General features: G+C 35.2%; 2 protein-coding genes across 3 annotated transcripts in view; both read left to right on the plus strand.

The window, feature by feature from the left end:
• Positions 1 to 13735, plus strand: part of LOC125673012 (uncharacterized) — a 1263960-nt gene that overhangs the window by 46618 nt on the left and 1203607 nt on the right. The gene's annotated exons all lie outside the window — the stretch shown is intronic.
• LOC130052942 (uncharacterized) overlaps positions 11413 to 13735 on the plus strand; it is a 33452-nt gene continuing 31129 nt past the window's right edge. For both annotated transcript variants that reach the window (XM_056159232.1, XM_056159231.1), the window contains exon 1: positions 11413 to 13557. In XM_056159232.1, coding sequence (XP_056015207.1) covers positions 13335 to 13557 — 223 coding nt within the window. In that variant the 5' untranslated portion in view covers positions 11413 to 13334. The remainder of the gene's footprint in view (positions 13558 to 13735) is intronic.

The following is a 13735-nucleotide window of genomic DNA, read 5'->3' on the forward strand; positions in this document are numbered from 1 at the left end:
ATTTTGAAAACACAACATTTGAAACACGGGAAATATAAAAAATAATCCCAACACCTACAAATTACACATATAGGATCTCGTTCGGTAATTCAAACACAATACAACATTGGGCTATTTGACCTTTACCCGGCAATTCTATCTGGATAATTATTGTATTGTAAAACTTCTACGGTACCAATATATATTTATATCTACTTTAATTGCAGTTGCGAATACATATTCATTAATCCTTGTTTTCTTTGTTTTGAAGATGCATCAAATTTCAATGAGGCATCATATTTACCTAAATTAAATGTTCGTTTTCTGAAATCATTAGAACATTTTGTAGGTATCCCTTTTCGGGGCTTCATGAGGTCAGTACAAGTGTCAAGGACAAAAACATTGCATTTCTATTCACAAAATGAATACCTTTGCAAGGCTGCATTTTCTAAATCTTATTTTTCCCGTCGATGTCCCTTTGCCGATATGCTACAAATGCCGAAAACAGTGGTTTTGATTCCAAACGGACTTTCTTGAAAAACGATTCAAGAAATTTGCAATTTAATTAAATTCAGATCCTAGGATACGATCACAACTATCGCTACAATACACAGAATATACGGCGTTTCTATTCACAAAATGAATACATTTGCAAGACTGCATTTTCTAAATCTTATTTTTCCCGTCGATGTCTCTTTGCTACAATACGGCGGGGATCTAAGAAGTCTGATTTTAATTAGATTGATAAATGTGTTAACATAATCCAGAAAAATTCTGATTCCTGAATTAATGATCCTTAATTCGTATCCATTTCGTTTTGAAGTGAAACAGTTGAATGCTAGAGAATTTTCAAAAATTCTTGAAATGTTTATAATCGATTGGATAGGGCTTTCAATTCAAAATTTTAACTATAAATAGAACTCCGAATATTACATCAGTTACATTCAAAGTTGTTTCATTGAAAAGATGCGAACATGAAGTATTAGATATGAATCTGGAACGCATGTTTATGCAGAGGTTAGTATACAATTGTGATTTTACATATTTTTCTCTATAACTTTCTCTACGTAATCACTGATAGTTTCCAATTCCGAGATAGCGACTTACATATTAACCAAACAGTAGATATTTCTCCATATGAGAAGATCCAGAGCCGGTTGAATGCAGTAAGATTATTTCAAATTAATTCATAGGACATAGTAGTACAGATTGTGGAAGCTGTAGGATTGTAAATCTCTGAAAAATTATTGAGAGAGATCAGAGAACTACAGATATACCCCTTATAGAATCCTTTGATATACAGCGCACAGAATATCCACGGTTGAAATCTTATATCGCTGTGTAACCGGAAGGGAGAAAAAGCAACGGAACAGACCGGGATTCGAACAAAACCCCCCGAATCTCTAGTCAGGTGCTCTACAAACGGAACTATCTGGCCATTGGTGATTACACCCGGATGACCGCTACATTGTATTCCTGTATTGCCGTCATAAATTTGATATTGAAAAAAATGCCTAATATACTTGTATCCAAACACACCTTCAAATATTCATTAGAGCTCCATACCACCCGAAAATTAACAGTTCCAAGTGATTTCGTTTGTTAACGTAGTCATGTTAGGTAGCTAGTCAATTCGAACCCCGGTGATATTAGCATAAATTCCTAATATTCGTTACAAGTTATGTATTCGGTCTTCATTTATCTTAAACATGAATAGCTAATAGAAATTGAAAAAAAATATCACTCATTAAAGGTAAGATAACCTATTGATTATTGAAAACACCATAAAAACCTGTGGTATGATCCCTTACGCTCGAATGGCGGGGATGGGGACCGAACCAGACTATCAATTCGTACGTAGCCATGCTTTTACCTATTTGAATAAATACTATTTAACAGAATTGGAATGTTTTATCATTTAAAATATTTAAAGGAAGTGAACATGAAAATGTGACAAAGGGTTTAGATTTGTCATTATGATGTATATAATGAGTTCTGAAAATCACTAAGATGTATCTCACTTCAGTAGGGAGATATTTCATAAAGATTAACTAATCTTTTCAATCCTTGGGAGCTGCCATATTGAAAAAGTATTACCTCCTTGCTGTGTTATCTCTTAACATCCACTAGAGGGCACCACTGATGCTGACGTCAGTAGGACACATTGTGTATGTTTGGCACATTGTAAGCATCAACGTTAAGGAAGTAAATATGAGATATCAGTTTGAATCTGATGTTACAAAGGAAGAAATTGTTCCTCAGAATAACACTTCTTCACTAGCAGTTGGGTTTAATGAAAGAGGACTTTTTTCTTGATTGGTGTGATTGTGGAAATTGTAGCTTTGTACATTCAAGGGGTGTCTTTGTTGTCATGAGTTTGAACATTTTGTGTCAGATTACATAGATGCAGTTCTCTATACCCATATTTTAATGCAGTATTTCGAAGTCCTGTTATAATTTATCCTTGGATTTATGTATCCAGAGAGGAAGGGTCTCAGAGGACTTGGATGACAACTTGCTAAACAAGTAAGAAAAGCATAAAAATTAAGAACACCTTCTGTATTTACATGTATTGAAATCTACAACATGGTATCTGTGTGTAAATATTTCCAATACCACAAACACGTGATAAAATACAGTAACAATTCTGTTGCAGACATGCAAGATTTATGATCTACAGACAGTTTATCAACTAGATCAGACGCGGTTAGCTTCTGGGGGGGGGGGGGTGTCAGAGTAGTTTTAACCTCATATGGTGATATGGTGTGATATAAATTAAGGGAGTATTTCCTTTTAAAAAAAACCACTGCAATCATGAAGGATTTCTTAAAACCACAGACTCTGATACATCTTCTAAATAAGTATTTTTTTTTAAATGTAAATAAAAAAAAAGATTCTAAATTGCATCTCCAAAATTTATCTGTGGTCCATGTACATCAATTATTATAAAATAAAATTAGGAATTACATGCATACATTACATATATTGCAGTACTTTTATGCCACAGAAAACGTACCTTAATTATCCCCAAATATTTTAAAATCTAATATAATTGAATTGGAATCTTAAAATATACAGTGCTTCTGAGTTAGTTCAGAAGTTGGAGGAGCTGGAAATATTTTGTAAGAGGGTTTTCTTCTTTTTATTAATGAATTGTAATTAGATTTGATTTCAATTTCATTTCGCTCCAAAACCTTATCCATCAATTCTAATATGAACCCATAAACTTCTGCTGTATAACAGTGACCCAATCAACAGCAATGTGTCTCATCTACGTCAAAACACAGATGCATATGGGGAAATAATGAATTACCTCCATAAAACTTAACTTAGATTTTTTAATTGATTAAATCTTATAATAAAAACAAGTGAATTGGATTTAAGCCACACCATTCAGTTTCAGGAGGTCTGTTAAGTTCTTTATGCAACAAATATTTTTTTGTTTTCATGTTTACTTCCTTTAACTAAAATATTTGTATCGATATTAATTCACATCTAGAAATTATTATGCAAGTATGGACATGGTCAGGGATTCGAATAAACTTGCTACCTAACATGGCCGCGTTAACGAAAGAAAGCATTAAAAGCTGTGAGTTTTCGGGTCCTGTGGGACTTTAATGAATATTTGAAAGCATATTTGGACACAGGTATATTTGGAACATATGTTAAGATTTTTATATTAAAGTTACGACACGGCAATACAGCAATATAACCATATAAGGTATCAACCGTGCGCATTGTTTTGAGCAACGTAAAGGTTTTCATAAGAACTCTCTGATATGTCCCAATATTGTTTCAGATAGCTACAGTTCTCCAGCTAAGACTGTGTGATGGCAGACTTTTTGGACCAGAAACATTTTTGTTGTTATCTTTAAAGCGCAGCTTTGCATACACATTATTTTTTTTGGTTTCACATGATCTGTCAATGCTGGAGTACTTGTAAAGTGCGAAACGAATTTGAAACGAAATATAACGAAACGAAATCTATCGAAATGAACGAAACATACCGAAACGAAACATATCGAAACGAAACGAAACATACCGAAACGAAACGAAACAGATGATATAACTAAACTCTTTTAATTATAATAATTAAAAATGGTGCATTAGGTCCTTGTGGAAGTTACTATATATTAATAAAATTCGCCACCCCTTTGATGTAGGCTTTCGGCTTGACTGATACAAAGTTTTAAAACTTTGAAAGGGGATGAGTAAAAACAAAGTACATATCCGAAATGGATTGCATACCATGTGCAATTAGTTTCGGATCAATACATTTCAGAACGGATGGTTAGAGTCTCAGAGGTCTGGAAAAAACCCACTAAACCAGGGGTGGGGTCGCTGACGTCGGATCCACCTTTGGGCATAGATATATTGTTTGAAGAAGCTGGTGTCTGAGAAAATTGAAAGCAGGAAGAGCTCTTAACCTCTTATTTCATCACTAACTGCTGAGGTGTGAGGACTTTCAATAATGGAAAAAAATAAATAGTATACCATAGCATGAAGGTGAAGATAACGAACGTTGATCAATCTCATAACTCCTACAAGCAATACAAAATAAATAGTTGGGCAAACACGGACCCCTGGACACACCAGAAATGGGATCAGGTGCCTAGGAGGAGTAGGCATCCCCTGTGGACCGTTCACACCCGTCGTGAGCCCTATATATAAATGCATTTCGGTTAGATATATATACATGTATTATTAAAAATTATCATTGATAGGTAGTGAGTCTAAAGATAACTGTATACACTTGAGGTGTTGCTAAGACGGGGAATTGAAAGCGGGACGGAAAATGGATTTTTTAATGCAATAATATCAGGAGGAGGTCAGCATTTTGTAAAATCCAAAGACTTAAGAGCAAGGGAAGCAGAAATTATAAAGAGAACAGGAGGACATACTCAGAATCCACCGTTTGATATACTACATATAAATACACAATATCCACAGGTATACATATATTTGTCTTTAGAGCAAAATATATTGAAACTTGTATTTATGACCAAAGGCAGATTCAACGCCGGCGACCACACCCCTCGTGTAATGTGTTTCCCCCAGACTTCTGACCTGTGATACTCTAACTCTCGGTTCTGAAATTCAGTAGGGTTCGTTTCGTTTGGTTGGGTTTCGTTTCGGTAGATTTTGTTTCGTTTCGCACTTTACATGTACCCATCAAGTCCACGTTCGGTGTTTCCCATAAAAAACGAAAATTGTAGAAATAGCCATTTTATATCAAAATACAGTAAATGGCAGGACATATGTCAATTCGATTAAAATTACAAACAAATTGAAAATAGCAACCACCTTGCATTTAAATTCTTGCGCAAATTATTCTCAAATCCAAAGCCATGGTACGAACTTAAGTTGATAAATATAGTATGCACATGGCTCTTTTAAGTTTGTCTTCGTATATCATTTAATGTATATATTATTGTGATGAATGACAACATTTGCATTACATTCATGTAACAAGGCGTATACCACTATTAGTAATTGAAATGTATTTCATATCACATATATGAACAATTTATTTGGAAATCGTTTATGTAGGTTGAAAAGCGGAGTTCTGGTTTTGAGGAAGTTTACGGCATTGATATATAACTGATTCAATATACAAGTGCTTGTTCTGCTGATGGTCAGTTTTTTTTAATCAAAGCAGGCTACTGACCAACACGTTGATGGTACAGGGTCCAACAGTTTAGTTTAAGTCAGCATTTCGCAAATTTTATGGTCGTTATATCTTTCTAGTTTGCCAATACAATCCATCATTGGGTCAAATGCTGTCTGATGTGTTTCATACCGATTGCTAGGTAGTTCTTGGCACACTGATTTTGACTACAAATAACTCTGTTTACCTGCTGGAAATATATGGCTCACGGCGGATGTGACTAGTCGACAGGGGATGCTTACTCCTCCTATACACCTCATCCCACCTTTGGTATATCCAGGGGTCCATGTTTACCCAACTCTCTTTTTTGTATTGCTTATAGGAGTTATGAGATTGATCACTGTTCGTTATCTTCACCTTTTCTTGTGTAGAATGTACTGATGTATGTTTCATTGTTCTCTTTCCCCCAAATCATCCTTTGTTCTTCTATGTATTCTTAGTAATTTACACTAGTGGACAATGCTATATGAAATATAATATATCAATTAACATAACATTCGAAGCTATTTGATTTTGTTGTATATTTTAAAACTTGGATTGGTGAGGAGTTTTGCACGGCTATAATGACAATGACTAGACACGAGGAGGTCTCCCGCTTGATTTTGTTTTCCTGCATACCAATAAATATAATGTAGATGTCAATTCTAGCCCTAATTCATCTAGCAAACATATTTGATATATTCAGAATATGATTTGACACATCTTTGTCCCATATTGAAAGGGCATGTCATTACAATGTTATACCGTCAAAAATACTTTCTTATTAGGCCTATCTGCATATTAGTTTCTACATTTAACAAACTGTTTTCTGTTTTCAACAGAAATAGAATGTTCAGTTTCAGGAACCGGCTCTTAAATTTCTCGAAAGGGAGATTAATGCAAACCAATTTATGCCCGATATTTTTTTTTAGAAAATATGTTAAAAAGGACGACATCATTTCCACATAAATCGTGTTTCAGAATCAATGATCATTTTGCTAAAATCTGCTGAAGCAAAACGTAAATGAAAAAAAAAACTTTGCTTCAATTATATTCCTTGCTATATACAAGGGAATACACAGAAACTGAAATACACTAGAAATTTACCAATTCATCGTTTCGACAGTAGAAATGAAATGTATCAATCCATTTCTTTGATTTAATGATTTGATCTGTGATTTGTTTCATAACATTAGCCAACACGTCTTGTCCTTTTTATCGGGTCACTAGGACGATCTTCACAGTGTCAATACATGTTGACAGGGATAATCTGGACATTATATTAGTGATGTTTGAGGACGGTGTTGCAACTATGTGTACTTGTTTTCGTTTTCTGGATCTCAATCGAAATCATGATAAGCAGAAAAAGCTAGAACCGCAGCTAAGTTTTCTTCCGAAAGTTATACGATAATTTAAGGCGACAGTTATATGGTGATTATTGGAAATATTCTCTCCGTTAAACGATTTGACTATGACAGGTTTATTTCTAATTATTAGATATCTAGTTCATATTATTATCAACTCATCAATAAAGACAATACAAAAAATATTTGCGATACATGAATGGGAATCCTCAGCTTGCAGTTAATTGTTATCAGAATACCCGACCGCGGATGCCCTGTTAACGCTCTTAGCAGAATCAGTAAATCAGGTTCTGAACTACTGTATCCTATTGGATTGACAAGTGGTATTTTTTCATATTAATCAAAGTATATGTTAAGGGAGATAGCTTAAGTTGGTTCTTTAACTGATCTCGGGGCGATTGAGTCGTAGTTGATGTTATCTATTTGAGTCGTGATTGATGTTATCTATTTGAGTCGTGATTTATGTTATCTATTTGAGTCCTGGTTGATGTTTTCTATTTGAGTCGTAGTTGATGTTATCTATTTGAGTCGTAGTTGGTGTTATCTATTTGAGTCGTGATTGATGTTAGCTATTTGAGTCGTAGTTGATGCTATCTATTTGAGTCGTAGTTGATGTTATCTATTTGAGTCGTAGTTGATGTTATCTATTTGAGTCGTGATTGATGTTATATATTTGAGTCGTAGTTGATGTTATCTATTTGAGTCGTGATTGATGTTATCTATTTGAGTCGTAGTTGATGTTATCTATTTGAGTCATAGTTGATGTTATCTGTTTAGCTGTAGTTGATGTTATCTATTTGAGTCGTGATTGATGTTATCTATTTGAGTCGTAGTTGATGGTATATATTTGAGTCATGGTTGATGTTATCTATTTGAGTCGTGATTGATGCTACCTATTTGAGTCGTAGTTGGTGTTATCTATTTGAGTCTTGATTGATGTTAGCTATTTGAGTCGTAGTTGATGTTATCTATTTGAGTCTTGATTGATGTTATCTATTTGAGTCGTGATTGATGTTATCTATTTGAGTCGTAGTTGATGTTATCTGTTTAGCTGTAGTTGATGTTATCTATTTGAGTCGTAGTTGATGTTATCTATTTGAGTCGTGGTTAATGTTATGTATTTGAGTCGTGTTTGATGTTATGTATTTGAGTTGTAGTTGATGTTATCTATTTGAGTCGTTATTGATGTTATCTATTTGAGTCGTAGTTGATGTTATCTATTTGAGTCGTGGTTCATGTTATGTATTTGAGTCGTGATTGATGTCATTTATTTGAGTCGTAGTTAATGGTATCTATTTGATTCATAGTTGATGTTATCTATTTGAGTCGTAGTTGATGTTATCTATTTGAGTTGTGGTTAATGTTATGTATTTGAGTCATGTTTGATGTTATGTATTTGAGTTGTAGTTGATGTTATATATTTGAGTCGTTATTGATGTTATCTATTTGAGTCGTAGTTGATGTTATCTATTTGAGTCGTGGTTCATGTTATGTATTTGAGTCGTGATTGATGTCATCTATTTGAGTCGTAGTTAATGGTATATATTTGAGTCATAGTTGATGTTTTCTATTTGAGTCGTAGTTGATGTTATCTATTTGAGTCGTGATTGATGTTATCTATTTGAGTCATAGTTGATGTTATCTATTTGAGTTGTGAATGATGTTATCTATTTGAGTCCTGGTTGATGTTATCTATTTGAGTCGTAGTTGATGTTATCTATTTGAGTCGTAGTTGATGTTATCTATTTGAGTCGTAGTTGATGTTATCTATTTGAGTCGTGATTGATGCTACCTATTTGAGTCGTAGTTGGTGTTATCTATTTGAGTCTTGATTGATGTTATCTATTTGAGTCGTGATTGATGTTATCTATTTGAGTCGTAGTTGATGTTATCTGTTTAGCTGTAGTTGATGTTATCTATTTGAGTCGTAGTTGATGTTATCTATTTGAGTCGTGGTTGATGTTATGTATTTGAGTCGTGTTTGATGTTATGTATTTGAGTTGTAGTTGATGTTATCTATTTGAGTCGTTATTGATGTTATCTATCTGAGTCGTAGTTGATGTTATTTATTTGAGTCGTGGTTGATGTTATGTATTTGAGTCGTGATTGATGTCATGTATTTGAGTCGTAGTTAATGTTATCTATTTGAGTCATAGTTGATGTTATCTATTTGAGTCGTAGTTGATGTTATCTATTTGAGTCGTGATTGATGTTATCTATTTGAGTCATAGTTGATGGTATATATTTGAGTCCTGGTTGATGTTATCGATTTGAGTCGTGATTGATGCTACCTATTTGAGTCGTAGTTGGTGTTATCTATTTGGGTCTTGATTGATGTTAGCTATTTGAGTCGTAGTTGATGTTATCTATTTGAGTCGTGATTGATGTTATCTATTTGAGTCGTGATTGATGTTATCTATTTGAGTCGTAGTTGATTTTATTTATTTCAGTCATGATTGATGTTATCTATTTGAGTCGTTATTGATGTTATCTATTTGAGTCGTAGTTGATGTTATCTATTTGAGTCGTGGTTGATGTTATGTATTTGAGTCGTTATTGATGTCATCTATTTGAGTCGTAGTTAATGTTATCTATTTGAGTCATAGTTGATGTTATCTATTTGAGTCGTAGTTGATGTTATCTATTTGAGTCGTGATTGATGTTATCTATTTGAGTCGTAGTTGATGTTATCTATTTGAGTTGTGAATGATGTTATCTATTTGAGTCCTGGTTGATGTTATCTATTTGAGTCGTAGTTGATGTTATCTATTTGAGTCGTAGTTGATGGTATCTATTTGAGTCGTATTTGATGTTATCTATTTGAGTCGTTGTTGGTGTTATCTATTTGTGCTTCGTCTTGGCTTGATCAATGTCCGCTTTGGTGTTGTGTATATGGAAGAAAGGAAACCTTTGACAATGCCAAAACCATACGGCAATCAGCCTCATTAGCCACACCAGTAACATCATATTCAGAGTTATTTTCACCAGATTCAGGAACGAAGCCAAAGAACATCTGGCATAAGAACAAGCGGAGTTTATTGCAACTCGAAGCATTGTCGAACACATTTTCAGCTATCACATTATGGTAGGGAAACACCTACACCATCAACAGGAGGTGTACCACAATTTCATAGACTTAAAAAAGCCTTCGATAGAGTGTGGTACAAAGGACTTGGGCACACTTTAGGAGTCTTTGGCATCGAGGAGGGACTGATCCATGGCACCCAGTCACTGCACAAATCTGTCAGCAGCGCAGTTTTCTTCAACAGTAACATCGGAAAGTATTTTAAGACAGCGGTCGGAGTCCGACAAGGAACCTACTCTCTCTAGCCCTGTTTAATTTCTTCCTGAAAAGCATAATGAGAGAGACGCCACATGACTTTGAGTCCAGAATCTCCATCGGTGGTCGAACAATCAACAACTTACGGTTTTGCCTACAACATCAGGGGGGAGCAGCAATGTTGGAATGTATGACCTCATCAACAGACTGATAAGCAGATAGGGGGCTTATGGCATAAAGGTCACCAGTGAAAAGAGCAAGGTTATAATCAATAGCGCAAACAGTACCACTGAACAAATCACAAATCACCATTGACCCGATCACGTTAGTTCAGTGATAGAGAGTTCGCGTTATAACTGGGAGGTGATAAGTTCGAACCCGGCTTGCGCCATGGCTGCGTTAAACCTAAGAAGTTGAAATAGGCAGTGATGTCTTCTTTGTCAAACACTTGACATTTAGAAGTGATAATCGCGCTTCTTTCGGATATGACCTTAAAACGGAAGTCCCGTGTCGCCACAGGCGTTGGTACAATAAAGAGCATTCACTGCTACGGTACTGAGCGCTAAGCATCGGTCTATTTTTGTGGTACTTCACCTACAGTTTATGATTTCTCAATATGAGTGAGGAATTATCGACGGGAAGTAAAAAAGCAATCAATCAATCAAATCACAATAAACTTTCAGCAGTTCCAGGAGATAGACGCTTTCAAATGACCTTGCGGCACAATCACAAACGACGGCCGCTCTACCACTGTAACGAAAACTAGATTCACTTTTGCAACATCCAGCATGGCAAAACTCGGCAAGATCTTGAGAAGTAAAGACATCACCTTCCATAAAACATTACACTGTACAAAGTATAAGTTTTACATTACCCCCCTCCCCCCTGGATCGAGGCATCTGCTGGTGGACTGTTAGAAATGCGCATCTGGTGCATCAAAATTGGTGCCGTATAAGTTTTACAAAGTCCATGCCCCCCCCCCCTCTCTACTGTTATGAGAGCTGGACCCTGCCTGCTGAGGTGACCAGGCCTCAAGACCATAAACTGATAATATTCTTCAATTTCAAGTCCAGTTAACTTTTGAATCAATTGTTATCAACAAATAAATTATTAGTATATGTTTGAATTTGATTTTTTTTTTTTACAAACCTGCATTTTTTTAAATAATCTGTGCTAGATAGATCTTAAGATGTAAGTAATCAAAATTTTGACTGAAGTATATTCTCAGTTTATGGCCTTTGGACCAGACGAGTTCTAGTGTTTGAGACCAAGTGCTTCAGATAACTGCTGGGGATCTCCTAGAGAAAACATCACAGGCAGGTTCGCAAGAACCCCTCCTAGTGCTTGTGAAAAGGAATCATCTGACTCGGTTTGGATACATCACTTGCCACAACAGCCTACCCGTGACAGTTTTACAGGGGACTTTGGAAGATGTGGACAACAGTCTACCCGTGACAGTTTTACAGGGGACTTATGAAGATGGCCGCAGACGTGGACAACAGGCGAAGAGCTGGATGGACAACATAAAAGAGTTGACTCGAATTGACAGCTCCATCCTGATTAGAGTGGAAGGAGACAGGTGCGGATGAGGTTCCATGACATACATATCGTCAACCATGTCTCCTCTACGACCATTGGTCAGGGGAATGTGATGCGGTGATGGTAAATCTGATCGATCTTGCTCTATCCTACTTGTGCCGGGGTTGTTAGGTTCTCAGGCTTTGGGGACTATACATAAAATTGGTTCTCGAGTTTCGTCATTAAATATCTTACTGTGCAAAAAAAAAACAAACAAGGTTTTTCCTCCTCGTTTAGGGTACATGTAAGAGACTGTACATATATCACAATGAAGTAAAACATAACACTGCGTAAAAGGAAGTTGAACACCTTAACCAGACTACTGAAATAATTTGTACTCCTCTTACAACTTACTGTTTTTCACAAAATTGACTGCATTTCTGGTCCCAGTGTCAATTATATAATGTAGAGCTTCACAAGTAGTTCTGGTCTATTCCACATTTTACAAAATGCCTTTAATGTGAAAATCACAAAATCTGATTTCTATGAATTACACACAGAAATACGCTATCGGATTTTGTGAAGGATGAAATATAGCGTTTCAAAATATAATGTACATAAAGGTTTTCAAATACCCTTTGCCTCCTCGGTTACGGTAAGAAATTGTACAGGCATTACAATCAATTAACTATGGCATTGTCGTAAAAGGGAGTTGAACATCTGAAATTAACCAGACTAATTAAATTAAATTCTATCTAATTACAATATGTTGTTATTCACAAAATTGACTGCATCTCTGGTCACAATGCCAATTATAAAATGTAGAGCTTCAAAAGTAGTTCTGATCTAATCCACGTTTTACAATATGCCTTTGATGAGACAGTTCTAAAAATTGCACACAGAAATAAACCATCAGATTCTGTAAGGGATGAAATATAGCGTTTCAAAATATAACGCACATAAAGTTGACAATCATTACTCAACTTTTTATGTTAAACTTAACATAAGTTAGATGGTCCGATCCACGTTTATTCCAGCTACACGCATAATTCACTAAAAAGCTACAACTTACAAGTACTCGGAAAACAATTCAGATAAAAGCAAAAATTGCTGTAGCTATTAATTTAGAATACCCCCCCCCCCCCCCTTATGTTTTGATGATTAGGCCTACGGTAGTCCACACCAGCATAAAATGCCGTTATATTTCTTTAACTTGTTTTCGTATTAAGTCCTACTAGTAAACAACCACATTCTGTAATAGCGTATCACTTGTTTAAACTTTTGACACGCTGGTTATATAACAATGTTAGAATATGAATGAAAAAATAATTTATTTCGCACTGTGTTGGTTAAGTTGATTTGGAACATACAATAACGAACGAGGACAATGTGGGTGTTACGAAGTAAATCATATAGCGCATTCAGTGACAATGTGAAATCCATACCTACATTTGTCGAAAACTCTCCTCAAGTAAAAAAGTATGTTCTAATCAAACAAATACATCTTATTAATTACACCTAATGTTTCCAACCTACTTATTATAGAATGAAAATGTATGAGTTGTTGGTAGATCGTGCTTCTAAGAAATGCTCAAAATGTCTACATTCGACAGAAATGGTCTGTTCAACAGCTTTAGAAAATTGTTATCCAAATAAATATGATTTCCAAATTGTAGCTCTCATGGCGAAAACTTTAAGAGATTCTTTTTTTCCAGAGTGGACAAAGCAATATCTTGGAGAGTACAGCACATGGAGAACACCTATCTCAGGTAACAACCTCTATTGATTATGTGACACGTACTTTCTTGTATAATACCACTGAGCTCCTTATAAATAAACGTCTGATAGATTAAATATATTAATAAATATATAGATACACCCACATACATACGTACACACATACAAACACACACAGACACACACGCACGTGCATACATACATATATAT

This window comes from Ostrea edulis, chromosome 3 (genome assembly GCF_947568905.1).
Source record: "Ostrea edulis chromosome 3, xbOstEdul1.1, whole genome shotgun sequence".
In the NCBI taxonomy this organism is placed as follows: Eukaryota; Metazoa; Mollusca; class Bivalvia; order Ostreida; family Ostreidae; genus Ostrea; species Ostrea edulis.